Source organism: Cygnus atratus, chromosome 7 (assembly GCF_013377495.2).
Source record: "Cygnus atratus isolate AKBS03 ecotype Queensland, Australia chromosome 7, CAtr_DNAZoo_HiC_assembly, whole genome shotgun sequence".
Taxonomy (NCBI): domain Eukaryota; kingdom Metazoa; phylum Chordata; class Aves; order Anseriformes; family Anatidae; genus Cygnus; species Cygnus atratus.
Genome location: NC_066368.1, coordinates 24,190,906 through 24,213,673, shown reverse-complemented (window position 1 = coordinate 24,213,673; position 22,768 = coordinate 24,190,906). Strand labels below are relative to the sequence as shown.

The following is a 22,768-nucleotide window of genomic DNA, read 5'->3' as shown; positions in this document are numbered from 1 at the left end:
TTGTATTAATCACTCTGAATGACATTTAAATGTGTAGCTTGCTACTGGGTTGGGTGAAACGAGCTGAAATGCCCGTTGTTGCTGGTTTAGGCCCTTTCTAATGAGCAGGAGTGGTTTTGTCCTGTCTAAGAATGATTGTAATTCCTGAAATGTCTGTTTTTCTTGCTTCTGCCCACACCAAATGACTTCCTCTGATCTTCATTATCTGAGTGCTTATTCTTGTTCGACATACAAATACATTACAGGCTGAGATTGAGGTCTATATTAAGGTCAAATAAGTGCTTTGTATGTGTTACGTCAAACTTAAGGGAGTTTATTACTGCTTCAGGGAGCAAGATGACTTCTGGAGAGACAGAAGTAATGCACTTAATTCTGTTATGCTGAGGTAATGATACTGAACGCTACGTTACTGTGAGTTCTTTCTCCATTTAAAATATCTTATATCAGTGTATTAAGGATGGGCTATGTAGAAGATACCTCTTCTGGAGGGGTTTTCTTTCCTCGTTTGGCCTTGACTTTGGGCTATTACACCCACTTACCTGAACATCTCTGTTGTATCCTGCTTCTTGAAATACCCAGAAGCATACTGCTAAGTCTTTAGCACTGGAACCTACTGTCAGGGTTTAAAAAGTAAGTCACAACAAGAGTCTTTTCTTTTTAGTGTTCTCCCAATACGCTACTTTTTCTGTCTTTCCTAAAATCCTGTTTTGCCAGTAAGTTAAGCGAGCACGTTCTTACACAGTTTGCCTGTGTCTCAGCTGCATTCAGCATTTGTCCTCCTTGTCTGCTGCACTTCTTGCTTCCAGCTGTCTCCTCTGTGTCCAGTCTTAAATGCACACACTTGTTGCCACGTCAGGGCTGTGCCTTGATGGTTGCTGCACCTCAGACCTGTTTGCGTTCACCTAGGAGAAGAGTATTTGTGCAGGGTGCAGCCTAATTTCCTACTAGTTAGCTGGGGGGTGCCACAACAGCAGGCTTCTGCGGTGAGCAGAAATGGGCTTTGTGCTGCTCGTCTGCAAACAGCCATGGTGGGAAGTCATCCTGGCAGTCTGTGCTCCAGTCCTGGCCCAGGAGTGGCATCGGTCAGCGGGGACAGTGATCGCTGCCAAAGGTAGGGTCTATGCCCCAGCATCAGGTCTATCTCTCTTCCCCTCCACCTGCATTTTTTTTCCCTTCCTTCCTTCATTTTCTTCTTTCAGAGCAAGCTGCATCGCAGTCTCCCGGGGAGATCACTGTCTTCTGCTGGCAACATCTGATGCTTATCAAAGCAATGTTGCATCAATAAAAATAAACAGCAGCAGCTGATCCCAGAGACGAGCAAAGTTGTTTTTCTTTTTTTTTTGTCTCTGCACGCAAAATACCAGCCTACCAGCTTGCCTTAGCAGGGGGGAAAGCCACTGTTACCTGTAGTCCTTGGAGATTTGAGTTTGCCCCGTACAAGGTTTCTGCAATGAAAACTAAATTTAGCACAAACCCACCCCGACCAACTTCATCTTCCTGCTGCTTGAGGCTCTGCCTAGAGTCACACCGCAGTGGTGGTTGTAGCCGAGGCTGCCTGGTGTGAAATAGCGGCTGGACTTCAAGTTCGGGGTTTTTTCCTCTCTAGAGGTATTAATATTAGAAATGTAGGGTTGTGTATGCTGACATGTGAGCTGCCTGTGGCTCCTGTTGCGGGGTGTTCTCCACCGTGGCCGAATGTCATTCTCGAAGCAAGGAGCTAAGCCAACTCTGCAGAGCTCTGAGATGGGAAATTTATTCTTTTTGCATTGCTTCTGACTTCGCAGCGTGCTCTGTCTGCACTTCTGTGCATTGCATACTGAAGTGAGAGCAGAGCTGTGGCTTGTCCCTGTCACCCGTGTGTGGTGTCTGGGGATATTGCTGTGCAGCTCCTGCAGTACTGGGGCAGGACACGAGCCTGGGGGCATCAGAGCCGATGTAGCTGCGAGGGTATTAGGATGAAGTGGTTCCTAAATGCACTAATATTAATTGTAACCTGTACTCCTGTGGGTGTGGATCCCTTAGTCAGAAAGCCACGTTAGTCAAATGGTGCTGTAGGCAGTCCTCTGTGTCTGTAACTAGATCTGCTGTGGGGGTCAAAGGAAAGGGTTTGAAACCCTTCTAACATCAGCATTGAAAACTGGTGACAGTCGTGCAATCCCATGGCAGATAGTATCCCAGGCTTCGTTGTAACTGTGTGAAGGTTTGTTCCTTCAGCAGCATAAGCCCGCTGCTGTTTGCAAACTGTTCTTGTTTTCTTAACAGAAGTTGGGGAAAAAAAAATGTTAAAAGACTTGAAGCAGATGAAGACACATGCATTTGAATTGTTCATTGTTTGTCTGGAGTAGTTACAGGATGAGTTGTTTGGAGGAAATAAGGAAATGCTAGCCAGTCTGAGTTTGTGTGCTTTACCTGATAAAGCTTTAGATTTGTGATACAGTGGAGTAATCCCAAACAGCCTTGGATTCAGGATGGGAGGACTCCCTTTTTGCTGAATAGACTTTAACGCTAACAATTACAGTTAAGATTTTTATTGAAGTTAAGCCATACATTATTCTTAGTTAGAGTTGATCTGTCTTTTCCACTTGAAAAATTGAAAGCAAGGATACCATTCACTTGTCTCAGATTGTGATAATTCTTATTTTCATCTTGTATGTTTTTAAACGTGAAGTAGGAATCCTGAATTTATGAAAATAAACACTGCCAGAAATGATAATTATGGGACAACAGGAAGTATAAAGTGAATGTTTTAAACTCATTATTTGTCTCCCCCTCCCCTTAATTTATTTCAGGTTTATGACTCTGACTGTTGCGACAGCATTCTTCTGGAGCTGCGGGAGTATCTGCCAAAATACTTCGGTGTCTGGTCACCACCTACTGCACCAAATGGTACTGTTCTAATTTTATCTATTAATCCAAACCTCCTGGAAAAATCTTATGGAGCCTGATTTTTGGCAGTTGCAAGCTCTGTAGTTTTTTTTCGTTTTTTTTTTTTCTTTTTGGTTTCGTTTTGTAACTCGCTTCTTTCCCACTAAGAACACGTTCCAGTTGGCAGTTCTCTGGCTAGGTTCGTTCTTTGGGATCGTCCTCGTGGCCCAGGGTAGATGAGGCACGGCCGTTCACATGGCAAATGTTTTCCAAGTAGCTGAACCTGATGCATATGGCCCCAGAGCTGCAGCTTTGGTCTGGGTCATGCTGGAGGGGTGGGCTGGATGCCCATTTGTCTGATTAGGCCATCAAAGCAGGACACAGATGCCGTATGGGTGTGTAAGAAGGAAAAAAGAGACAGGATGTGGTCTGAGGTGAGGCATTCAAGCTGGAATCTGCTACTGGATCTCCAGAGGTTGGATCCCATCACCTTGCCATATCATACCAAACGTATTTTTTCGTAGTTGCCTTGTTTAAGAGCACTGCTTGTCAACCTTTGTTACTGTTTTGAATGGAACAAAGCTCTGGTAGCTTAACTTTGTATAACATGTTAGGAGTCAGAAAGAAAAGGTGTTTTTGGAGGACAATTGGAAGATTGTCTCTTCAAGAGAAGATGGAGATATTTCTGATGTATATTTAAAATAGCAACTATTTTTCTTCTGCTCTTTCTCATTTACATTGGGAGATGGAGCTTCTGGAACATGCAGAAACAAAAGGATGCCCTCGAGTTTATTTAAAGGCAAAGGCACTGAAACTAGAAGCCGTGCTCCTTTAACAGCTCTATCTTCTTTTGCTTGTGCTGTCCCTTGATAGACTTGTTTTCCCAAGACAGTGGTGAGGCGGCATCCAAAGTCACTGTCTAAATTCTGTAAAAATAAATGCAGTGAGGACTGTGTCAGTACGTAACGCTTTCTTGGCTCAGATTCGCCTTCACGCTTTCATATTTGGCACTAACCCACATAGCTCTGCCAGAGCTATCTTTTTCCTTCCCTCTTAATTTTATGCGTGTCACGGAGCTCACTAGTGTCCCCTCCAAACTGCAAATCAATTTTTCCTACTTAGAGTAGGATCTTAAAATGTGTGGTCTAGCTGAGATATGGTAATTCAACACATCCCTAGTTTACATTGGGAATTAACTAGCACTGTGCAGCATGGGGCTGAATTTTGGCAGGTCTCCACCAGTAGTAGAGAAGTAGCCTGTAGGAATGGATGTAGCTGGTTTAAAGGAAAAGCAACACTTGATTTTTTTTTTTTGTTCCTGAAAAAACTCTGCAATATTGGGAGCTCTGTTCATAGAGAGCAGCAGTGGAGGTTCAAACAAAACGCTTGGCTGTAAACTCTGTTACCTGCAGTATGAACGAGCTTTGTGTAGTCTTGACAAAATTCAAGTGCAGTGGAGATCGTGGACCTTAGCAGAACATGTGCATGCTGGGGTACATCCAAAGCTAAGGAGGTGGCCATTCAATGTGGAAGTGCTCTGTTGACCAGCAGGCATTTGCAAATGCAGTTTTGCTAATGCCAGGTGTGGAGGAAAACCTCTGTGATGAATTTGCCTTTGTGCATCAGTGCCTGACAGCAGAAGACACCAGAGGTGAGAAGAATCACCACAGTTGTGTTTCAACTGCATAAAAAGTAGGAAATGGAGTTTACAAAAATAGGAAGAGGTGAAGTAGACCCGCAGAGTATAGAGAGAGCATGGAAAGGCTATTTTGGGAAGATCAGGGGTGGGGTTTGTTCCCTGTTCCCCCCAGATGAACTGTGGAGTAATCTCTGGCACCACTGAAAAGATTGGACCTTATGATTGCTTAGCTGCTATGGCATGTCCCCGTGACACTAGATGAAGGAATCTAGCTGCTGCAAAGATAACTAGTTATTATGTTCAGATTAGGGTTGTATGTGTAGCTTTTTGCAATCTTGACTTTGCATCCCTGACCTTTCCTTCATCAGTAACTCCTCCACGTCCTGTGGGGGGACAGCTCCAGACAGCCTCTGAGCGGTGAACCCAGTAACTCCTCACTGCCGCGGAACTGGGCGTAGGTGACTGCACTTAAATAAAATGAAATAAATCTGTTGGTTACCAGAGCCCCGCTGTGTGCTGCTTGTTCTGGTCTATCTATATATATTCCAACAGTGTTTGCGTGGAGGAGCAACTGCTCGCCCAGAGAGGGGGGATGGCCATAAGCACCTTTGGTTAACATAAAACTCCTTTATTTATGAGACAGTGAAGTTCTTTCATGAGTGGTGTTTTGTATGTGTAGCGTCTGAGTTGTTATCTTGGGAAGAGGGTTGGGAGTTTGAGTAGGTTCACCCAGACAAGAGAACCATAGGTTTCCTGTAGAAAAAAGCAAAAACAAAACAGCAACTGAATTTAGGACCACTCTGAACATAATTTGTGCGCATTTCTAAGTTTCCATATAACAGGTAAGGAGTTCCTTCTGCTGAACTTCAAACCTCTAGGTAGAAAAGATGGAGCAATATTCAAAATAGAGTATCAATAAAAGCTTATAAATAACTCTTGTTATGCAGAAATCCCATACCGAGTGCTACTGCATGGCAGCCAGGGTGAGAGAGGGATGACACCCCATCTCCCGAAGATAATCTGAAATTGGAGTGAGACAATTTAATTTCAACTTCGGGCTCCCTGGCATTGTCGGTGTTGGGAATTTATTAATAAGCAAGTGGAAAAGTTGCTGCAAAGATATGTCGGACCATGTTAAGCTTTTTATATCTCCTGCTGAAGAGTTGTGCTTTCTGCTGCCTACTTTTTGCTCCTGCATATTTTTTGCAAGCAACTTTACCACTGCTCATTTCATACTGGGCTCTACTTTCTGATGCCTAAACTGAGAACAGGGTAGAAAAACACAAGACAACTTCAAACCTTGCTTTTCTTTTGCTGCTGAGAGCAACTGAGGCTTTTTTTTTTTCCTGTTTATTCATATGTTTTGAGAGATGCCTTGCAGATTATGAAAAGAAGTCAGATGCCTGGAGTTATTTTGTGACTTCTGACTCCGGCAAGTACTGAATGCTTCAGCATGTACGTGCTCAAGTCTGCAGTGGTTCGTGCCATACATACTTGCTGAATTTTGGTGGTCTTTCGGTTTGTCTCCTTTGGGACTGCAATAAAATATGTAAATAATATGTCAAACCACATCTTCCCTTCTTTCTCTTCTGCTGAAACATAGAAAGGGGGGAGGAGAAGCCTCTGAGGAATGATTTGTTTAAGTTGTTGAAATACATGTTCAGGATTATCTACCAAAGCTAAGATACAAAAATCCCAATGAATTCTTTTCTCTGCAGGGGATTTTAATTTAAATTATTTTTAGATAGTTGAAATGTAATTTATTGGTATGAAGCATATCTACATCAGAGATTGTTATTTACTTGTGCAATAGAAAATTTGTGTTGGTGAATGCATGATTTTCAGACGCACTTTGGGCTAGGAGCATTCCACATAACAACTTAGAAAATCTGAAGTGCTTGAAAAATCTGCATTTGTCTTTTTCACAAAACAGGAAGGAGAGCTCTCTGGTTACCTCTTCACAAGATACCGTAAGGGTTGCTGTGTTAAAAATCCTGGTGTGTACTGATCCTCTGATTTTGGGGTCTGGAACAGTTGACCACAGATGTTGAACACAACACAAACAGTGCCAGGAAAAACAATTTGTAAACACCTGATGCATTTTCTGAAGCTGTAATCAGAAAAAAAAATAGCTCAGTACCATGATTTATCTGTGGTGCCACTGCCCTCCCCGCAAGGACAAAAAGCTTTTTGAGAGTGGGGGTGTGCTCTGAACAGATGGGACATAATCTTGACTGAGCTGGCAGCTAGCTGAAGATGAAGACTTAAATTATAATTCCAGAAAGTGTGAGAGATGAATCATTTCTGGATAATACACAGACTTTTCCAAGTAATTAGTATTTCCCAGGGTTAATGTTAGCTCCAAAGCTATTTTAATGCCTTTTTTTTTTTAATAGTAATTGTTATGTTTTAGGAGGTTTTTAGGGGGGATACTCTAGCTTAGCAGCTCTGAAATGGAAGGAGAAATAAAAAGTTAAATATCTTAAGAAATGCTGAATTTTGGTGCTGTATGCTTAAAAAGAGGGATTTGGATGAGTGGAGCAGAGGATGGCGGATACCCGTGAGTGCTCTTCAAATGTCTGTGATGGAAAGAGCCGAACTACCACGCCTGCATGTTGTCTGAAAGAATAAGGGCTTGTTTGGGAGATCTGGTTCTACTTTTCAAACTAGTTGTTTTTATGGGCTCGGTTGTTGTTGCTTTATGGAAACAGATGTTTTACACTACTTCACATACACATGGTTTAGGGTTTACAAAATAACTCAGACAAACAACATTGCATCTAAATAATTTGAATAATTTGTGGTAATTTACAGTTTGGATAATTTTAGTATTTGTAACAGTGAGTCTGGAGCTGCTCACGAGATAATCCAACGCATTTGGGGTTGGTGGTGAAGGACAACAGCCATTTTTTGAGATGTTTTTATATTTTCCCTGCCCCTGTCCCATGCCATATCTCTGGCTCGGTGCTTTTGAGAGCCAAGTTCTGAAATCCTTACATTTCATTTAGATGTTGTTTCCTGGATTGTTTTAGTGATGACAAAAATATATTGATTACCTTAGTTTAGATAGTGTGAAAAAGGCTGGGTGTGAAAGATGATGCTTAGATTTTTACTATTTTTGTTTCAATAATAGAGAGCTGAGAGGTTGTAGGACTCCTCCGGAGTCAGTAGTGGTCCCCAAAACCTCAAAAATTAAAGCTTTGCCAATATCTGACTGAATTTGACCTGTGTATGAACACTTTGAATAGAACAAGTGGCACATGCAGTCCAGCTTATACAGAATATGCTCCCTAATAGGGAGAGCGTTTGTCTACCTTCCCCTTAGGGGACATCTAATGAGCAAATGTTGGGTTTGTTTGCTGTCTGTGGCTTTCTCAAAGTTAAGTGTGAGTTATTTTAGCTTGGGTATCCCTGCAGTTATAGTTAACAAACCTTGTATGTGAGTGAGCTAGTCTATAACCAAACTCTTTTTGCTGTAGACAGATTGATTCTGTAGCCCTGAGGACACTGAAAAGTAATGTAAGCTGGTGCACTGAGTTAGCAGAAGACTGGATTTTTAAAATAGTATATTGATTTGACACACTTTCCTGGTCATGACTATAGTTAAAAACATGCTTAGTTCCATTTATAGATAAAGCAAACATCTAAGGATTGAATCAAATCTGTTTCTCAGATTGATGCACGTGTACTTTGGGGAATTGGGTCGTTTGATCATGGTGATAATGGTGTAAAAATCGAAGCTCTAAATAGGACGTAAGTAAATAAAAAACAGTTTCATATCTTTAAGGAAGAGTCTCTACTTACTGAGTAGAAAGGAACATTATTTGTTCCTTTTTTCTTGACTCTAACTGACTTTGTTACTTTTCTGTACAGCTGTGAAATTAAGGCACTTTGTCCCTCTTCCTTCTTTAAAATTTAACTGCAGAGGTTTTTGCTTTCTTTGGCAATCCCATTTGAGATTATTCTGAAGGAATGGGGAAGAACACAGCGTCCGTGTGTATGCAGATTGCATTAAAGCCAAGGAAACATGCTCATGGAGTAGGCTGGACTCCAAAAGAAAAATGGATTTTTATGGGAGGTTTGGGCCTGATAAAAGCAGGCTTAGCAGAAGCTGATGTGAAGAATGAGAGGGGTGTTGATGCCCAGCTTTTCCTTCGTACACGTCGTGCCCTCCCAAGGGCTGGAGATGTGTGCACGCTTTCTCCAACCGAGTTGTAGGCAGTTACTGGGGGAGTTGGTTTTCTTGGTGTGCTCTGACTATCAGTGTCATAAATCATGCTGGAAAATAATCTCTTACCTGTGTTGGAGAAAAGCATAAACCAGTTTGACCAGGTTTTACATCCTCCTTTAAATCTTCAGGCACTCTGAGGGGCTGGGGCTGTTGTAGTCCACTCACCCAAAAGGACTTCTGGAAATGGCCAAGAGGCAGCCTAGGATTTGAGGAGTGTTGTCCCCAAAAGGTGCCCAAGGAGAAAGGGGGCGAGGGAGGAGAAAAAGGAGACTCGTTGCACTATGAAATGTTAATTTCCTTTCTAAAATGACAGAAAGAGAAAACTGCAGTTTGAATTCTACCCCTCTCACACAGAAAGAAAACGCAGTCTCCGTTGAAAAAACAGCCATGCAGTAACCAGTGTGTGTATGTGCTTATTAATGTGATTTGAAATATGTTACTGGCTTAATAACAGCTCCTCCTCGGTTTCATTTTGGCAATAATTTGAATTTGAGTGCCAGGCTAGCACTCTTTAATTATATATTATTTTCTAAACCAGAATGCATTCAGAATTTAATGCCAACGGAGTTTGTGGCTGCCAGTGACCGTAACTTAGGCTGTGTTCAGAGACAAACGTGACTCTGAGGCCTAACATCATGTGAGCCCTTTAACTATTCTCCCTCCTCCACAGAAGCTCAGCAGAAACTCTGTGATTATTTTGCTTTGCCCCACTGCTAACCAAAGTTTTGTCTTTTCTACAGATATGTATCTAAAACTGGAAGATGTGACCCGTAAGTTTAATAAGCCTTGCATAATGGACGTAAAAATAGGGCAGAAAAGTTACGATCCGTATGCTTCAGCTGAGAAGATACAGCAGCAGGTCAGCAAGTACCCGCTGATGGAAGAGATTGGCTTTTTGGTACTTGGCATGAGGGTAAGGACTTGTTTTGTTTTCAAATTCAGCTTATGCTCTGGTCTGTTGTCCAACACCAGATACAGCAGCTAGTTTATCTAGCAAATGACAGTGCTTTTGAGTTTTGTGTAAATAAAGTGTTATCTCAGTGTGTTGGTAGTACTGGTATCAACTGTCATGCGAAGTATGTTTCAAAACATTGCTTCCCTTCACAAGTGTTTAACTTGGCTGTGCCCCTTCTGAGAGTTTATTTGCAGCCTCTCTCTCTATATATACACACATACAGGAAAGGTGTTGGGCTAGATGGTATTCATTCAAAACTGAATTTAGTTGCAATCGTTTTTTGTTGCACAGCTATTGGTTTTAAAGATTGTAAAGCATTTTTTTTTGTGTTTAGGCTTATATCAGAGATTTACAGAAAGGACCAGTCTTCATAATTTAGTAACAATCTGTGTCCTCTCCAAGTCTTTTTTTATTTTTGATTTGCTTTTATAAAAATAATGTAATTTTTATATTTAGGGAAGAGTAAGTTAGCTTTTCAGAGGTGATATGCATAGTTATAAATAGCTGCTTACAGTCTGCAGTTAAAAAAGCTTTCAATCAAAAGAAAATGTCTTTGATGCATACGTGCTTGAGGAACGACTGTCAGTTGGAGCTTAGTCTGAGGTGGGTAAAGGCCTTCAGATGTCCTTAGTGACTCCATTAGATTTCCTTCTTTTAAACGTGGAGAAAGATGAATGAGTATTAGTGTATTGACTGCTGTAATATTTAAGCATAAGGAAAAGCTTTACAGAACGTTTATGGATCAGTAACACAAATGCGTTAATGTCAGTAATGATTGCCTGATGCTATGCATTTGAAGTATTTTTTACCTGCCACAACTGGCTCAGGAATACTGTTGGTTTTGATGTGAGGTTTTATTTGCCATACTCGCATGGAGGAAGCCAGGGCTTTGCGGCTTGCATCAGCAAACATAAATGGCTGGAGACTTTGGTAAGCCTCTACATTGCTTAGAAGGCAACAGTACCCAGATTGCACCATTGTCTGAAATAATTCTAATCTCTGCAGTGTTTTGTACCTAATTGCCTAGGCTCTCAGCCTTAACTTTGTCTTGAGATAAGCTTTTACAGCTATAAATTATAGTGGTCATGAGTAGTAATTATGCAAGCCTGTGAGAGAGCATGTGGGAGTTGAGTCAAAAACCAGTCCAACAGTTTGGATCGAGAAGGAAGGCTGAAGATTATAGCCTTGGATTTGGCTTGTATCATTACATAACCTTTCTTATCTCATCCGTAAAACAACGTACTTCACGTTCTTTGTGTCCTGACAGCGTAAAAGGGGTGCTTGCTTCCACGGTGTTCTGTGTATTTGTTTGTAACCTTGTCGTTTACTGGCATCTTGATCCTGTTGCAGAAATTCTTTTGATTCCCTAATTAAAGCTGTGTTTATAATGATGGTTCTCCCAAGCACTGCAGTTTCCCATCCGGTGTTTAACTAGATGAGATGTGTTTTGTGCGTTTGGAACCAAATTGCATGTTGAAGTTATTTTCCAGAAAGATTTCAAAAGGTTCTTCCTCCCCTCACGCAGCACTTAGCAAAGCCCACATTCACAAACAAGGCATTTTCTGTGCTCAGCTTGCCTCCTCTCGATTATGGGGTGCTCTCTGCCTGTCTGCTGGCTTTATTATTCCAGGATTCAGGACATGATGTAAAACCCTCTCCTGTACAGGCATTTTCTGCCTGTAACAGCTAACATGCTGGGTAAGGGATGCTGGCGTTTGCTGGGCAAACATGTTTGCGTGGTATCACACAACCTAGAAAGAAGAGAGTTTTGATTTTAATCTCTTGGTTCAGTGTTATTTGCAATACTGGGGATGAAGGAGGTATCTCACTCTTCCTATTTTGGAAAAGCAAGAAAGGGGGTACCAGGAAAAAAAAAAAGGAAAAATGCAGTTCTCTATGCTTTTAAAGCACACAGCATAAAAGCTGTCACAAAGAAAGATACGAGCAAAAATGTTACACCTTTTTTTAAAACAAAAATGTATTTATAGTCCTTTTTTTACCCAAAAGTCATCAATACAGCTTTTTCATGCACTGATAAGTAAGTAATCATCTAGTTATACATACATACATAGGGTTTATCCTTTAAAAAATGATGATAATCTAACTGGCAGAGCTTTGTTTTATGGACATGGCTCTGGCATTTGGCACGTGCTAAAGCATGCTCATCTTTATTCACTGAATAGGCAGAAGAAATGCATGGAGCCACATTTAGAAAGCACAGTCAGTTCAGTAACATTTGTTAAAAACCTATTTCATAGTCAGTGCAGGGGTTCCTTCCTTCAGATGGTTGAGGACATACATTTGTTACAGAAGTAGGGAGAGCTCAAATATAAGTCAGAACACTAAGTTACAGTTTCAGTAACAGAAATACAGGTTGCAGTATGGTTTTACTAGTAGACATAAATATACAAGAAATATCTTAGCAGTGTATGCAGTATTAAAAATAGTGTTTTATTTGCTGTTGAATAAAAGCAGAATGTGTGGGTTGTGATCTTGATTCACAGCCCTTTCAGACTCCACAATTCCCAATTTCTACAGGTTTTTGTTTTTTTTTTTCTTTTTCAGAGCATCTTGATTGCAGTATTACATAGCTCACAATTTTTGTGAAACATGTTTTTAAAGCACGGAGCGATGATTATGTAACTTTGCCTGTATAATCCATCATGTACTTTTGTTTGTGCCTATGATTTATTGCATACATTAATGCAGATACCTTATCAAAGCTGTTTCTAAAAGCAAATTTCCTAATCTACAGCACATGTTCCTGCAAGATATTTTAAAACTAACTGCAGCTGAGACCATTTTCTTTCTGTATGAACCTTTTCTAACATTGCAATTTTTGTAAGCCCTGATATATCAATTAAGATTTAGTAGGGGAACAATAAGAAAGCTATTAAATCCTGCATCTAGCATTCATATTTTTCCTTGAAAAAAAAAGGCTTTTTTTTGTTTGTTTTATATTTCTATAATCTAATTCAAGCTTTGTTTCAGAAAATAGAGGAAGACAAAACAAAAGCAAAAAAGAAAATGTTCACAAATTCAACAGTGCCCAATCCGTGCCGCAGAACTGAGCGCAGCAATTCCCCTGAGTCCCGTATCTGCCAGTCAATTGAAGGATGTTTCAGAAATTTATTTCTAGAGTTCAGGATGCTCATCTGTCATCCTCTTGGGTGAGGGACTCATCAGATAAACGACAGCTGGTACAGTTGTGTCCTTATGGCTGATAACAGCTCCTGTATGTTAGGAAAAAGCAGGGGATGGATGACTTGAGAGGTGGCCTCCTTTTTCTCCCCGTTATTATAAAAAGCAGGCATAAGAGAAATTTATTCTAACGAGCTGCTCTGTGGAAGTTTTGGGAATCCAAAATAATGTATTCAGCTATTTTAAAAGTGCTTCAGGACTTAACTGCAATGTCTCTGTTTCTTTTATTTAGGAGGTTATTGTTCTGCTCTGTCACTGAATAGGTTTCATCATAATTTCATTCTACAACTTACTAAATTTATTAAAGATAGGGTTTATTAAAACTCAGTGTTTAAGTCTTCCATAGTGGCAGGAACAAGTCCCTGAGGGATCACAGGGCTGCGGAGAAACCCGGCTTCTTCAGACATAAAGGAAAACTGTGCATTGCATGGGGATAATGATGAGGTGTGAGCAAAAAGTGTGAAAATACATATTTCAGTGATAATTCTACAAGTTAGGGAGTTTTCATAGGTAAGTATTTGAACAGTTGTGTATTTTTCTGCTTCACCATGTAAGCCAGCACTGAATTAGTGTAAATAACACTGTATAATGTTTGATATTTTGCTTTCCTGGAGTCAGTCTTCAACTTAACGTTCTAAAGCTGCAGCTGCAAGGTTTCCAAACTGTCTCACTGTACTAACACCATAATTTTAAAAATGGTACAAAAATGTGTGCATATGCAAACAGTAATAATTTAACACCTCATGTGGGGAACCAAAAGCCAAATGCTTTTGGAAGAGAAACTCCAAAAATAATTTCCCTTGTCAGCTAATTATCAGGATTGTTTGACATGCTGCCCACACAGAGTCCCTACTACTAATAATTAAAACCAAAAAACTTTTTATCTTGCTGGATTCCAGCTCTGTTTATGCAGAAACCTCACTGAACTGGGAGTGCTTGTAGGCACAAGGAGGAGCCTACACGCTGTTGACCGAAACATCTCCATTCTTGCCTGGTAGTAATGTGCAAAAATCCCTGATCAAGCAGGACTTTTCTTACAGATGATTTGCAGATCTCATTCATTTTCTTTGTCTTGCACTATGCAGTGGAACTCCTTATGTGAATGCAGAGCAAACGCGTAACGAGCCGTGGCAGGTGGACAAGAAATGAGATTTTCCTGTCTAATAATTTCTTGGCTGTTGTTGAGGCTACAGATGTGACTTATTTGACTTGCCATTGTTTTGACAGAAATGGGCTAGTACAGGCAGTCGCAACAACAGGGTTACAGAAGAAAAGTTGGTTCAAAGGCAAATATCCTTTTGGGAAGGGTTGGGAGCAGATTAGCCGCAGTGACAGTGTGAACAAAAGCACGGTGAGGCAAGAAGCCTCTCGGCTCGGAAGTCAATTTCGGCCTCGTGCCGCTACAGCACAGCGATCCCTTTGTTTTTGGGGTGAGGACCAAGCAAGATGTGGTGAAAGATTGCTCCTATCTGAGCTGGGGTTTCTGTTCCTCTGCTTTCAGTACGGGGCTTAATGTGTTTGTGTTTCGCTGAGGTCTTCCAGGAATGGTTCAGGCAGCCACTTCCTTGCCATTGAGAGAAGGCTTTGAGGAGAATTAAGAGACAGCTCTTTGGCTAACGTGGAGAATACTTTCACGATTACCTGCATGTGTTGTCCTTCAATACTATTGTCTTCAAGAAAAGAAAAATAGCTTAGAAATGCAGTCAAGCCCTTTGGTAACCAAGGGTATTCTGAGCATGCTTATTCACAAGATAGTTAAATATGTACGTTGCAGTGCTGGTATGTGTGGGACTTAGCAATTTGTCACCAACCATTTTGTATAGTTAAAAATGCCCAACTGATGCAAAACTTGCACATAAGAGTTTTAAACCTCTAAAACTGGGGGGAATGGGTCTGTGCAAGTTATGAGAAGAGGTAGGGTGGCTTCGTGGGAAACTCCGCTCAGAGGCACAGGGGGCTTATGCGCTGTTCCAGCATTTCTTTGGAAAAGAAAATGAGCTTGCAGATCTTAATCAGCATTTTTGAGCAACTGCCCGTGTCGCAGAAACGGTTAGCTCCTATGGCTAAGAGATAAGGTTCTGGTAAACAGGATTATGTGTTCGTCAGCGTGCTGCTGTGCAGATGTGTGCAGGCAGCTGCCCCTAGACCAACTGAACGTGCACGCTTGATGCCATTGAAACGAAGATGCAGCTTGTAAAAACATGGATGCAGTCTCCAGACTTTTGCTCCTCTACCCAAGGAACACTTTATTATTCTTGATGTATTTAATTACCTTTTGCATGTGTTCTTTTTTGAAATTCTGAAAGTTTTTGAAAGCTTTTGAAAGTAGTTCTGGTACTTGAAGTATTTAAATAAGTTGTCTTTGTCTTCGTATGTTTTATACTCTATCTAATGTGCTTTAAAGAAAAGAAGTGGAGAAAAACGATTGTTTTAGTGAAACCAAAGTCACACTAGTCAGATGTTCTTTTAAAATAACTTGCCTCTTTCACTGCGCTCTTCTGCAATTTATAGGCAGCAGGACCTCACTTTCTGTAGCTGTTACAGCAGTAGAAGTTGGAGTCATAACAGTGGGAAGTAATCGCCGCTACCAAGCGAGTTGAAACACTCAGGCTTACTACTGTTGTTTCTTTAGTACAATCAGAATTATTTACTGCCCTTTCAATGTGTGGCTGGTGGCTGGAGTCTGTTTCCACACACCAGGATCTGAGTTCCTTGGGGACACTGAGTGTAATTACTTGAATCTTTTTGTCACAGTAAGAATTTTTTGAGACGTTTCCTTCTAGCTGCTCTGCAAAGCAAGAGTTTGGGCCTGTGTTTTCAGACTGTGCTCATCGCGGTTTGGATGAGGGAGAGAAGTTTTGGTGTGGGAGGCTGCAAAAAAACCAACCAAACAAAAAACAAGCAAACAAAAAACAGGGAATTCTGCTTTTTTGTTATTACTATTTTTCATATACCACTCAATTTTATACACCAATTTTCACTGCCCGTGGCCAGGCGCCTCACCGGTGCAGCCCCACTTGCTCTCTGTGGGATCCTCTCTCTGTGCGGCGGGTGAAGTGAGGGCAGAGCGCGGCAGCCGGGATGGGTGCCGCAGGGTTGGGTGGTCTGAACAAATGCCAAGCAGAAAGTTTCTGCCAGAGACAACCGCCTGCTTGGTAACACCATTATTTCTGCAAGTAGGAATTGTCTACACTCTCATAAACAAATTATATTTGGGCCTGGCTGGCTGGCACGTTTCTACAATGGAAATTATTTCAGTTAGAGAGAAAATGTGTCTCTGTATAAAACAGTTTTTAATTAAGTTGTTAAGCTTGTGCAATTCCTGATATGGGCAAAACTGTACCCATGTGATTCGCCTCTCTTTCAGGCGAGGGTGTTTTGCTGGTTGTACCAGTATCTGCTGGAATCGAGCTTTCACTCGGCTACTGTCTTTATTTCATGTAACCTCATTTGTGCCAAAAATCGTAGTTTCAGATGGGTCTTGTGTACTGGGCACTGCTGGTCACATCATAGCACTTTTTGTTGTTTTGCTGTTGTACCAAATATTTATAAGAACTGCAAAATAGTTGTAGTGAATGCATGAGCATGTTAAGTCTTACAGAATTAATATTTGTAGCAACATTAGTAGGAGTGTGATGGTTTCACATCTTAGCATTGATCTGCAAGGTATGTACTATGTAAAATGTTTTCTGTAACTAGTATGATGTCTTTCTGATGCAGGAAAATACAACTTGTAGATTAACCCCAAGATATGCAGGGGCACTGTTTTGCAGATCGGAGCACTAGAGGGCAGTGCTGACCTCTTAACTAACTTACAGCTACAGAAGGGATAAGTGGTACCAAAGACTTGTAACCTGTCTGTAAGGCGTCTCATGCAGAAAATCTTGGTTGCCCTAAATAAGAACAGATGTACCTTCTTGTTTCTTGCAGGTTTACCATGTCTCTTCTGACAGCTACGAGACGCAAAACCAGCACTACGGAAGGGGCTTGACGAAGGAAACAGTAAAGGATGGTAAGGGAGCTCAGTGCTGTTGGGTATTTGATATTACTATTATTTTAGAACTGTGTGAAAAAGTAGTCTCTGTGCTCCCATTTAAAAACTCCCTTTCTCTCCTCTTGCCAGATGGGTCTTTAGCTGTGCCCTGTATCATCTGAACTACCTGTCAACCCTAAGTTAAATGTGCAGTTGGCTGTAACAACAGTTATAAGAATTTCCGCATCACACATCCCTTTTACTATTAATAAGGGAGTAATTGTGGTAGAATCCAATCTCTTTGCAGAATTGAGGCTTGATACTCCATTGAGGTAGAAATCTTAGAAGTGTTAATGTTTTTAATCTGTATATTTATATTTCTGGTTGTATTCCGTGAGTAAGTGCTGTCTGTTATATTAAAAAGCTGCTATAAACACACTTTTCACTGACCATCTCACTTGAAATCAATTCTTACCTTGCTCTACACTAACAATAAATAAAAAGGTTACCACTGTATGTCTATTTGGTGATAAATATTTCAAACTAGTCATTAACTGACATCTGTTTTTTCTGTCCCCCCCAGGGACAGAAGGACAGACAGACACACACACACACACCCCTCTCTAGAGCTGGCACCAACTTGTCAGCTCTGTCACTTGTGATAAAGAAGCTGGGAGCTGCTGAAGCTTGTTTATCCCTGGAGAATTTAGTGGGTCCCTGCCCAAAACAGTTGAGATGCTTGCTTTAAATGATGAGGGGAGCAGGAACCGTGTTCATCTACTGCTTGATACATAGAGTGGCTATTTTTTTATGATCCAAGCCCAACATAGGTTCTGTATATGTATAGCCCAGCTGTTCTGTACAGCAGGACCTGTGTGGGGAGGTGACTGAAAGTACCTGAGTTCCTCAGTTCAGTTCTGATTCATTTAATAACTGTGCTTGAAAGGAAACTGAATGCTTCCTGTCCCTTCAAATCAGGACTCGTTCCCATCCCCAAATAAATGAACAGCATTTGATTTCATTTCAGAGGTGAAAATAATCCTCAAAAACGTCTATTTCTTGCAGGCATCGCCAAGTTTTTCCACAATGGGTACTGCCTGAGAAAAGACGCGATTGCTGCCAGCATTCAGAAGATTGAAAAAATTTTGGCGTGGTTTGAGGGCCAGAAGCAACTCAACTTTTATGCAAGCTCGTTACTGTTTGTTTATGAAGGTTCGTGTCAGGCAACAACCGTGCGATTGAGCGATGTCACCTTGGCAGAGAAGAGGGGAGTGCCCAAAGGACTGTTATCAGGTGGAGACATACTGGAGTATAATAATAACATTCATGTAATAAATTCTACAGAGAATGGAAAAATTGAGGCCTCCGTAAGTAAAGGCTTGTCCAAATTTTATGCACTTCACAAAAAGGCATACTCTAAGAGGCACCACAGTCAGCTCTCGCTAAAAGTTGAAAACTTGGAGCAAGACAACGTGTGGAAAAGCAGCACTTGCATCACACAGGAGCATCTGAATGGAAACGTTATACCCCAACTGGAAAAAGTTTTCTGTCACATGCCAGCAGAGATCAAGGAAAGCGTAAACGTAGAAGTGCGAATGATAGATTTTGCTCACGTGTTTCCTAGCAACACAAAGGATGAGGGATACATTTATGGTCTGAAAAATTTAATCACAGTACTTCAAAATATTTTGGATAACTAGATTCTTTGTTATGGTTTTTACTGGGGGCCAACGATAATGAAGAGCAACAACATGACGAATTTCTGCACTTGTAATGCTGTATAACTGGGTTTGTATTGTTCTACTCTATTTTATTTGTCTTTGTACTTTTGGTAGAAGGGTTTAACTTTTTATAATCTCACTCAGGAAAATAATTGGTAGTTAATTGGGGAATGCAAAAGGGTGAAGATACTTGAGATTATGCAGGATAGGCAAATTGGTAGGATGCAGCGTATTTGGCTGGCTGAAATCCAAGGAGTACAGTTGTACAATAAGCAGGGGTTGTGTTAGTTCCCATAACAACTTTAGCTTAGATAACATTTGCTCACTTAGCCTTGACACTGAGCCATATCTCCATTAACAGGTTTTTAGAGAACGGACTGAAAACTATGAAGTACGGGACTGACGTCCTCAGTACTGCCCTCTTGTGTTTACTGTATTCGAATAACTGGAGTTAACCCTGTTTTGAGAGAAATCCTGTTTAGATTCAGTCATCTAACCTGGGAACCAGCGTATCAAAAAGTGCTTCTCAATGTAACGGGGCGATGTCGCTGTTCTTCTAACCCTGCTGTGGGCGCTTCCTCTCTCAGTGGTTGTCTGTAGCCGATGTTTATTGCAGGCAAGCTGTGATGTAATTTGTGTTGAGGTGCTAAGAAAATGCTGGACTAAAATGTGGTAACAAGTTTAAACTGCACAACTGCTAGAGAAACTTTCTGAGAAAAGGTGAAGAAAAAAAAAATGAGCGTGAGATATTCCAGGAACTAATTTGGTTTAGGAGATTAAGTCAGTCTGTTAATGGAGAGTCTGATGTTGTGACTAAGGGAAATGCTTCACTCCTTTGTTCTGATGGCCCTTCTCCAAAAAACGTTGCTTTTAAAAGCAAACTAATTGAACGGGGAGATGAAGCATTTTGTGTAAGCATACAGAGATTTCCTCAAGCCGTTTGCCACTTGTATTTTTGCAAGAAGCATTCCAGGTTCCAACCGCCAGGGAGCACCAGCTGGAAGCGATGAGCGATGCGGATGAAGGACCCTGTGCTGTGAAGATCCAGTCAAGCCCTGGAGCAACCAGACGAACCTCCGTGGGTTTCGATGGAGTCGTGGTTCTGTTACCCTGGGCTAAAGCAGCTTTTTTTTTTTTTTTTAATTAACACCCAAGCAAGCCGTATGATTTGAAAGTTGTCCCACTTCATTCTTTTTCACAGGAAAAATTAAGGCTTTCATATGGAATACTTGAGGTTGGGATGATGGTGTGTCTCCTCTGTATGCTGTGTACGTGGCTGTCCTAACATGCACGTGTAGTCAGCTATACACAAGTCATGTCGGAGCGTGATCCGTAAAGTAAGATTTTAATACTTTAAGCAAGCCCCACGAGTAAAACTTTTTAGAATGGATTCGGTCATTGGCAACATACAGCTTTTAAGTGTGGACTTCATGTGACATTGTGGCCTTGCTGCTCTCTCTGTGATGTTCTGCACTATGCACTCCTCTGTGTATGCAGCTTTGCATGTTCTTGATTTGACATCTGTTTTCTATGTCAGAGACAAACACTTTTTGAACAAATACGCCGTTTTAAATAAAGCTGAAATTTTAGCTCCTTTTTAGATCCTGGGTTAATTGGAAGAAACAGGGTATCATGCGTAGAACTACATTATTTAAGTGTTAGACCTAATATTGGCCAATACACTGAGGAGTTGAAGCAATCAGTTAGCAACACAATGTTCTGAAGCATAGGGAAAGATGCTTGCAGGAGGAGCAGTATCATTGTGTTGAAATTTTTACGCAAATTATGGTGAAGGCTGAGGGGAAAATTATCAGGAAGATAAAGTATTTTTTCCACCTGCTATTTCCATTGCACTATATAGTTAATATATTCCCAACTCTCTGTGAACTAATTTAGCCATATTCTAGGAAGAGTTGGTGGTTTTGTTTGCTTTAATGCTGGGTTGTGTGTTATGATGTTGTTGTTTTATCCCGTAACTAGTCAACACTAGGGTAGTCTAGGCTGATAGTGGCCATGTAATAAAAAGTCACAATGTTTTGTAGAAAATACAGGGGAAAACATTTTTACTTCTGAATTTTTGTCCTCTGTAATTCATCTCTTCTGGATTTTAATCCATTTTTTGTGCCAGAGAATTCAGACATCTGCCTCAAAGGAGTCAGTTATTGGAAAATGACCTGTATGCTCTTAGTGTAAGCGCATTCTCCTGTCTCTGCTTTAAGATATGTCTTCAGTGTTTGAATGCTCTTTAAGTATTGATTGTTGTGTTGACTATGGCAGTGTTTGTAATGCACCTGGAATATTGTTAAACTGTCAGATTATTTTGAATAAAAAAAAATAAATCATTTTATCATTTTTTTTTTACTGGTAGTACATTATGGATGTATTTCTGTTAATTTAAAATGTAGCTTGAGAGATAACAGTATTTTTAATTGGAAGTTGTGTAAATAAAGCTTGCCATAGAGGTGTTTTGGCATAGTACCGAATGTGAATTTAAGCCCACAAAGGCATTATGTTCACATTGTTCTTGCACACTTTAGATTTGGTGTTTGTAGTGTCTTGTATCTGATCAGATCAGATTGTTTTCAGTTACAGTTGGAGATGTTTCACAGAATTAATTAGAAAACGTAAAGGGAGACGCTGGACACTAAAAGTATGTATTACCTTCGATCTCCCTCCCTGCCAGTGATGCCTCTTGTTTGTTCTCTGTGCAGAACGTACAGGACAGGCAACAGCTACGTGGACATCTTCACAGAACTGGTAACGAGACTGATAGGTATTTCTGTCCATAAAGCTGAAAGCAGGTCTCTTCCCCAGGCTGGCGTGGTATTCGAGTGCTGTTGTCGTTGATGAAACCTGTCTGTTTTGATTTTAAGCAATAAGAGTTTGATTTAGCAGAATCAATTGTCAAAAGGGAAGATGCATGGAAGCATTGTCATTCATGTATTCTCTGAGAATATACTTATTCTGAAGACTTTCTACCTAGGTGATTGTGAGAATTGTGTATAGGCTTATTTAAGGAGAGTTTGAATTGTATACAGTTTTGTAAAAAACAAAAACAAAAACCACATAAGTATTTACATATATGGTATTTTTGGATATGGGTGGAATTTGTTGCATAAAGTACATTGGAAAAATTATACCATTATGAAACATGTAAAGTATTTTAACCAAATCATTTTATGAACTAAAACTGAGACTTATTGTGATTCACATGAACCTTGTACTGTTTTCTATTTTTCTGCTGTAGTGCATAGCCAGACTGTTCTTTTCTGTAACTCTACAGTTTCATGGAGGAACTTTTAAAGTCTAAGTCAGTGGATTAAGAAACCACTAATTCCCTTTAGTTTGATTAACAAAGTGCACATGATTTTGTTTAAGTAATTTTAGCTTACCATACATCTAAAGCTCCAGCAGCACTCTCACCTGCCGCGAGCTCAGGCTGGTTTGAGCCTGGATCACACAGTACTGAGCGTGAGCCTATAACAGCAGCACAGGGAAGACATGACCTGCACTGGCATGTCACCAGTGGTGTTCACAGCCCAAGCTTACAAACCATTCTCATTGTTTTTTTAACTTCATGATGTGAACCATTGTCAGGTATAGGAAGACAGTGGTAGGACTGTTTAAAGTTATTTGTTGTTCATTCTCCTCTTTTTTTTTTTTTTTCTCCCCAAGTAAGCTTTCCTCCAGAGTGCCTTCTTCAGTCCTTGCTCTGGTACCACAGGTGACCTCCTGTAGCATCATTGTAGAATAATTTAAAATGAAACTTTGATTTCCTAAACAAAACAACAACAAAACACTCGTGCCCCGTAACTGCTCTTAAAGTGCAGGTATTGAAAAATGCCATCAAAATGCCTCAATGTGGGAAATACAATCTCCCTTTTGCACTTTCTACCGTGAAGAAGTAGAAGTGGAATTTTAGTACAGAACATACTTTGGAGATTAGATAGTAGGTTTTGTGATATTTGCTTGTGTGTGTTTTCCAGAGAACATTTTGGGGGCAAGGTGAGTGACAGCCAAACCGTGCATGAAGTTTTCCTTTTCTTACTGCAATTAATGTTGAGGCTTGGGTTTAACAAGGTAGTGGAGTGGGAAGTAGTGAAAGTTCGTAAGAAGCACAGGACGGCTGGTCAGTTCTGCAGTGCAGATAATCCTGATATGATCCAAAGGCTGTGAAGTCTTC

General features: G+C 40.6%; 1 protein-coding gene across 1 annotated transcript in view; it reads left to right on the top strand.

The window, feature by feature from the left end:
* IPMK (inositol polyphosphate multikinase) overlaps positions 1-20,924 on the top strand; it is a 38,170-nt gene extending 17,246 nt beyond the window's left edge. The window contains exons 3-6 of the mRNA XM_035541065.2: positions 2,790-2,886; positions 9,476-9,648; positions 16,822-16,903; positions 17,930-20,924. Coding sequence (XP_035396958.1) covers positions 2,790-2,886; positions 9,476-9,648; positions 16,822-16,903; positions 17,930-18,564 — 987 coding nt within the window. The 3' untranslated portion in view covers positions 18,565-20,924. The remainder of the gene's footprint in view (positions 1-2,789; positions 2,887-9,475; positions 9,649-16,821; positions 16,904-17,929) is intronic.
* The last annotated feature ends 1,844 nt before the right edge of the window (positions 20,925-22,768 follow it).